Source organism: Halyomorpha halys, unplaced genomic scaffold (assembly GCF_000696795.3).
Source record: "Halyomorpha halys isolate HHAL.00 unplaced genomic scaffold, Hhal_1.1 Scaffold95.1, whole genome shotgun sequence".
In the NCBI taxonomy this organism is placed as follows: Eukaryota; Metazoa; Arthropoda; class Insecta; order Hemiptera; family Pentatomidae; genus Halyomorpha; species Halyomorpha halys.
Window position 1 is genome coordinate 348,366 of NW_027108063.1, and position 7,718 is coordinate 356,083.

The following is a 7,718-nucleotide window of genomic DNA, read 5'->3' on the forward strand; positions in this document are numbered from 1 at the left end:
GGTAAAAAGGTAAAAAAGGTAGGAAGGCGTGTGAAAATTGTGTCATACTCACACTGCCCATTTTTTTATTATTTCTGTATGTAATTTACATTATATTACTATGTAAACTACATTTTTTATTTTTATAATAATGTTCAGTAATATTCATAGAAAATACAGTGACAAAGGAGAATAAAACGTGTATAAAAAAAAGAAAATTTCATTTTTGCCACATTGGAGCTCTAGAAAAATTCTGTTATTTTTTAAAAAGCTTTTGCTCTTTAATTAATCAATATTCAATTTAGCGGCTTGCAACGGTTTTATAACATTAGTCGGGAGGTTACCAGCAAGAAATTGTTCTGGTTGTGTTTGTGTTGTTTGTTCTCACGTAAAAACGTTTTAGTTACTTAACAGTAACTAATAAAACAGTAAAAAATTTTAAATTTGGGTACACCCCGCGTTCAAACTGGGCGGCATATTATTTTTTATCAACTCTTATTTAATTTACCTGTTAAAATATATTTACTGATATTTTGTTAAATTATATAAATATTTATATATTTTTATGTGATGGGAAAGCTTTTTCTATCTCTATATATGTTTTGTGAAATACTCTCTCTATAATTCTACTGGAAATTGTTGCAACCAGATCTGTTAACTTAGGCCCTTTTTAGATTTTTTTTTTAAGTTTTTATTTTTTTAGTTTTGAATACCGGTTAATTTTCAAAATAATTGATTCTCCTAAAATTCTAACTGGAGTTCGTCTATCCTCCATAATGAATTAAACATATGTACCTAACACGAAAATCATATCCTTTTTTATCCTTCAATAACATTAGCAGAATTAATATGTAAACATATAATTAACGAGATTTCACGGTACCTATTGAATCGAGAGAAGTCGTAAACATTTAGCAAGATTCATTACTTACGCATGTTAAGCACATATAATGATCACTCCCTCGCTTTACAAACTCTGGACTCACCTTTCACGTTCCTTGAAGAATAAGATATATAAGTGGATCTCTTAATCATATTGCTATTTTGCTTTTCGCAAAAGGGTACCATAACTCACAATAAGGAAGGGATGATAATACCACAACAAGGAATGATACTTTTTTATGAACTTCTATGAAAGAAACTATTTCACTGTTAAATATCTGTTTATCTCAATCATATATTTTAAATTCTTGTAGCCTCTTATTTAAAAAAATATATATATATTAAATAAAAATATTCTTTTTTCATTTGTGTCTTAGGATTCAAATTTTATTTTTTCAAGTATAAACTCTTGTTAATCATTGTCGACGTTTTGTCTTGTCTAATTTATAATATATTAGAAAAAAATATATCTTATCAACCCGTTAGATTTACATAATTGTTAACATTACACTCTGTATAACAACTATTATGTGAAATGAATAAAATCATAAAACTATCAATACATTTTTATTTAATTACTTCAAATCAATCTGTATTCCTTATTCTTTTAAGGAATTTGTCTTGATTTAAAAAAAAAATCATTCATTATATAAAATAATTCAATATTACATTAAAAGATTAACAGATTGAATAAAAAAAAACATTTGAAAATATGACCACAGAGATGTAAAATTTGGCTTATATAATGACAATAAACTGGAAAACACATTTAAGAAGCATCATCATAATAATTTTATCCCCTTTACCGCTTGCGGAGTGTGGGGTTACAATTTGCATAGTCTGGACCAGCTTTAAGAAACATGAAAGATAAAATAGAAGCAGGTTACAAAAATTATGCAATATTTGAACGATTTAAGGTAATTGTATACAAATATACCTAGTGATTTTGGCTTTCTTTTATTTCATATAATAATTGTAATACAGTTTGTAATATAGTCATAAATTGTATAAATGAAGAAAGTATAAAGGGCTGTCAAGAACTATTTTTGTCTTATATATTATAAAATGGACCAGATGATGGGAAAATGCTAAAAACTTCGACAATGATTAAATGAAGAAGTAAAACTATTCAAGAGTTTTTCCTTGAAAAGTAGAAAATAAAAGTAATGTATAGGATTTCATTAAAATATATATATAAAATACTGTCATTTCAAAACCAGGAGTAAATATTTAAAAATTTTATTTTTATACTTTTTCTTCCTCACGACCCATGTAAGAAGTGAAAAAAAAATCCTCAGAACCAAAAAAATTTTCACCCGCACAGATGAGGTTATTAGAAGTTCGTGAATAATCGATCGGGTTTGATGAAATCTTCAGGGATTGAGGAGGTAATCATCAATTTGTCGGTCCCTATTTCGAAAATGGTTGATTAGTGTGGACATAATATTGTACAAATTTTAGCTAATTATACTTTCGCTTACCCATGCGCAAATATATTTTCCTTGACAAACCTATACTTCGAAAACGGCACCTCCAATTTATCTCTAGGTTGGTGACTTGTGTAGACAAAGTATAAATTTTATGAAACGTAGTCGACTACAAACAACTTATTTCTTGGATACGTCTATGTTTCAGAAATGACTTATTCTGTAGATTTTAACCATAAATCATTAAACTTAAAATATGATGTAATATAAAATATAAACTTACCTAATAAAAATTGACAAAAAAAGAAAAAAATCAAGAAAAATAAAACGAAATGAGGAGAAAAAAAAGAGGATTATGCAATGAAGTCATTGTATGCTAAAATATTTATTTACATGTAAAATTTTAATGTTAATAATACTCTTTTCAAAAAGTAATCAATAAATAAGCTACTAAGTACTTAATAAATGACATATATTAACAAACGATAGATTCATTGCAAACTTAACGGAGAAAACAAAAACTTATAATATTTAGTTTTACCTAATGAAACTTTTTAAAGAGCTAATTAATGAAATAAAATTATATTATTTCAATTATTTTCCTTATCGATTGATCTACCCCATAAGCTCTTTTATGGGGAGAATGACAGTATAGACTGTCGATCCTCCATAAATATCATATAGAACATTATATGTCCTTCTTGGGAACTGATATTTCTGTTTAATTTTTTTTCTTCTCCTATGTTTTTCTTCAAACATATCTCACAAGAGGAGGCTAAGCATGTGGTGTCACCGATTTCAGTGAAACATTTTTTTAGTGAAACTTGGTCGAAAAATATATGTATCTCAGAGTGCTTTGCTTTGTTAGTTATCACCATTGTTCTGCGTGTATTTAATGGTTATTACATAGCAATCTTTTACTTTCTTTTTTTTTTTTTATGAAATGAGAACAAAAGATTGTTAATTGAATACATTTAAGCAATAATTTAAGCTAAAGTGAATACAAAATTACAAAAACTAAAAGTTACTTCCTGTAAAGTAGATAAAAAAAAAAAAATCATTTTAGAAAAATCAAGGCAGATTCGTACTTAGCATCTTTTTAAACCCACAATTCGAACTTAATACAAATAAAAAAATTCATAACTCTTTCATATTTACAATAAAATCTAAATTTCTACTCTTCCAACCCATTGTCTCTTTTCCATTTTCATTTTTCAAACAGATTTTTTAGGAATTCCTGTTTAAACCTTTCGAACAAAGTATTGGTCTGCTTAATACTTTTCACGGGGGGACGAAAAAATCCGATTTCGTTCATGAAATTCTAAATTAAATTCAATTGCAAATATCTGGTCACTTTACACGGGTAACTGGTCACGTACTTTGATTTTTTCTCAAACTGAATTTTTAATTTTTCTACGTAAGATTATGTTTTATACATAAGTAAGCCTAATGCCTCTATAACAGAAAGTATATATTTAATGTTAATCAATGTCTTGCAATGAAATTATACTACTAGTTCCGTTATTTTGCAATTGATGGCAACAAAATTTATTTGGAAGCTAAATAGTCTTATTCTGTGTGATATCTAAATGAGAATTACAATTTCACAATTTATTTTACTTTGAACCTTGTGAACCCAAGGTCAAGGTATGCTGCTATCCATAACACCTATATATTAATCCTTTTTTTATTTCTATTTTTACTCAATATATGAGTTGAACTAATATTGCATTTATTTTCTTATTACATTCCAGATTAACCGGCGATGTTCATCAAAAGTTATGGACCAGCGGGGTTCAACAGCTCTTACATTTATTTTTTTTACACCACACCCAACCGAATTCTCATTTATCTACAGTCTTAGACATCTTTACCATTATAAAGTTAAAAATATCTTCTTATCATTATCTTGCCAGGAGGTAACTCCTGCAAGTTTCGAAATGTTTAACCTATTAGTTCTATTATCATCCTGACCATTCGGAAGATTTTTGTTGAGAGCTATCGAACTCGCAGGCGACACACCCCGGTCTGGTAGCCCTCGGGACTGACTTTGGCCTCTTTGCCTGGAGTGCCCTCTTGGGCCTCCCAGAAGCTGCTAGCTATCCTCTTCCCTTCGGCTTCTGCTGCCTCCAGAACTCTCCTCGGTTGCTGAGGTAGTCCAGCATCTCTCGAGCGTACAATTCCATCTCGTTCAAGGCGAAACCCTCTTTAAGGTTGATAATATCTGTCAAAAAATATACCTTAGTACTGACCATATCTACACACTGTAATACTATCATTCATATTATTGGTATACCTGATTTTTCCTTTAAAACTTTCTCCAGGTACTCTTTGTCTTCTTGAAGGTGACCTAAGAAGTGACTCTTGGGCTTTACTTTCTTAGCTTCTGCAGCTTTCACAACATCGTCGACAGTATTCAAACCTTTCAGGAGCTTCCCAAGGCTCTCAGGAGTTCCTTCAAACGCACGACTGTTACCTGATTACACGGAACAAAATAGATTAATCTCAACCAAATTATTGTACCTGAAGATTGAGGGGTCAGCAACTGTAAGGAGGTATCTCAATTTTTGGCAGTTTATCAGTAAAACCGTGTTCCTATTAAATAAAAATTATAAAAAATCATTCTCCCCTCTCTGTCTCTCGTTATGCAAAATGTGACTAGCTCTATTCTTTATTTCCAGAATTAATTTTTTTTTTTTTATAAAACGTGGTACTTTTAAGTTATTATAAATATATTTTAGAGAGTCTTGATTTGCTTAAAAGATGGAAAGGGAGTTAAATTAATTAAAGATTCTATGTAGAGTTAAATTAATTTAATTTTTCGGTCAAATGGTCTCTTTTGATTAATTTAACGATATTTTGGAATTCATAAATTTATTTTTTTCGCTATAATTGGTGTAATTTTTTTTTGCTTTTATTTTATTCCTCAAAATACGTAACTTTATAATAGAAAATTCGTTGTGTTTTCTAAATGTTGAAATTGTCACGCTACTTTTTAAAAGTGAGTCAAGGCACATGAAATACAAGATATTCTAAGTAACCTCGGCTTAATGAATATGAAAGTCAATTTACTTGAAATTAATTTGTCTAGTGTTATCATTAAATTTGCATAAACTATATTTTAATTAAATTAAATATTTTTCTTTATTTAGTGCTTTACCTTTTTATTTTATAAAACCGAGAACCGCTAAAAACATTAGGAGACCTTGCACTGGCTTAATCCACTTTGTGAAGTATTGGTGAGATGAGATTCCAAACTACTCAATTTGATTTATTAATGCTAATATATTCAGTTAAAAAAGAGCAATTTTAAAATTCTATTTTGAAAACTTTTTGTTTTTAATTTACCGAAAATTTGTAGATGGAGCTTTCCTCTAGTTATCGAGCACTCAATTTTCTAAATATATTTCTTTTGAATAATTGGTGTTTGACCCCCACGTCTTGGAATTTCAGAAAATCGTTCCTTTCAGTTATACACAATATATGCATTACTTTTTTTTAAGTTACATAAATATTAAATACTTAAAATTATATAAAGTACCATTAAAATACAAACTAAACTAAATAATAATATATTTGTACTAAATAACAAATTTGGAAGAGGTGATAATTGTTTTTAAAATGACTTAATTATCTTGTGTATCCCCGTAGAATATGATTTATAAAATTATACCCGATAGATTTTTAGGACTATTTTGTGATAGTCATAGTCATTTTCAATCAAGAATCAGTATTTTCGTAGTTTTGTGGAGGTTATCTTTAAAGATAAGAATGAAAGTCAATAATATCCTTTTACGCTGGCTGACATAAGAGGAGGAACATCTAGGGTTGTTTCGTTTTATTGTTTCCTTTTACTTCGCCTGGGTGAGTTTATTTGTAAATTAATTCCTGCAACTAAGTCCATTGTGTTTCTCCACATTGAAACAATAGTTGCTTGTAAAAATAAACAGAGGTTTGGTATAACAATAATGAATGAGTATTAAATGAAATTTAGTTTACTAATTTTAGTTTACTAATCCTCATTAGTAATTAGTAAATGAAAGTAGTAAGTGAAATTTAGTGATGCATGATTATGCTTATGCTATAAATCACTTCTGCACATTAGTCTTGAAGGCAACAGATACATTTTGGATTATTGGTTTCGAAAGAAATCGAGCTAGATTTGGAGAGAACTGGAAGCTGATTGAGGAATAGCGTTAACAAAGTGAAACTCATTTATTATTAATATTGATTTTAAATTTTTTTTCTATTAATATTTCTTTTTATTAACAATAAAGCTCTAGAATAGATGTTTTAAAGAACTATTTTTATCTGTTTATAAACTTTATTTTGTTCATTTGCCCCTGACATTCTTTGATATCACTCGAGGTTAAGCAATAGACATCCAGTTGAATTTTTTCTCAAGGGGTAGGTGATGAAATAGGTTGAAGAATATGTTTTGTTACTTGTTTAACAAATAATTATTCTACATAAAAAAATGTTTGAAGAGCTTGAAGAAATATATCAACAGTTTTGGGCCGATAAAAGTGAAAATTGAAGAAAAACATGTAGGTATAGTTAAGTATACAGTAAATAAGGTAATAAATATCAAAATGTGTTTATGATGCTATTTAATGAACAGAAAATGTCTTCGCGTCAATAATATAACCTTTTTAATTTATATATTAAATAATTGTAATTATTTACCCCAAATTAATTGTAATTTAATGGTATCGCTGGTATAACTATTTGAAGTGGACTGTAATGGATTTAAAAATGCATTAAATATGGGGAAAAACCTTTATTTTTGAATTAATTTATATAATCTAAAAATTAATTAGAATTAGGTGGTATAAAATAAAATACATTATTTATTTTCATTTTTCGTAGCATTTCGTTTTTATGTATAGACTTTATTTATATACATATTTTTCCCCTATGTTCTATGATTTATTAAACTATTTATTTTATATGCCAAAGGGTTGTAAAGTATGGTTAGTTGTTAGTATATAATTTTCGATTATTGGGTTTAATTAAACAGTATAAGCTAAAATAGTAGAAGATATTGCGGATTACTTGGCGGTGATTGTTGTATTGTAGGGGGACACCTTCCTCAAGCATAAACATTTGATAGATAATTAACTGTCTACCAAAACCAAACTTAAGTCACATAGTTGGAACAATATTAGCGAACGTACAACAAAAACAAACAAACAAATTTGAATGTAAATATCTTCAACGCGTGGACCAATTTGACTACTTCTTTTTTGTTTTCTAAAATTTCGGCTCAAGGTGCCTGTGAACCAAATCGGGTATTGGTTATTGGAGAACTGCTGCATATTAGCTGGCGAACTTATTTTTCTATAGACAGCTACGACATATCGGTCCTAACGATTTTTATCTTGTCCTTAAAGCCCATTAAGTTTTCCTTTTAAAATTAAGGAAATAATT

The 7,718-nt window shown here is 28.5% G+C and overlaps 1 protein-coding gene across 1 annotated transcript in view; it reads right to left on the minus strand.

Moving 5' to 3' along the window:
- Positions 1–2,833: 2,833 nt before the first annotated feature.
- The window catches only part of LOC106677359 (outer dynein arm-docking complex subunit 4), a 41,769-nt gene continuing 36,884 nt past the window's right edge, over positions 2,834–7,718 (minus strand). Inside the window, exons 7-8 of the mRNA XM_014415244.2 lie at positions 4,585–4,764; positions 2,834–4,512 (exon numbers count right to left, since the gene is read on the minus strand). Of these exons, the coding sequence (XP_014270730.1) occupies positions 4,388–4,512; positions 4,585–4,764 (305 nt within the window). The 3' untranslated portion in view covers positions 2,834–4,387. The remainder of the gene's footprint in view (positions 4,513–4,584; positions 4,765–7,718) is intronic.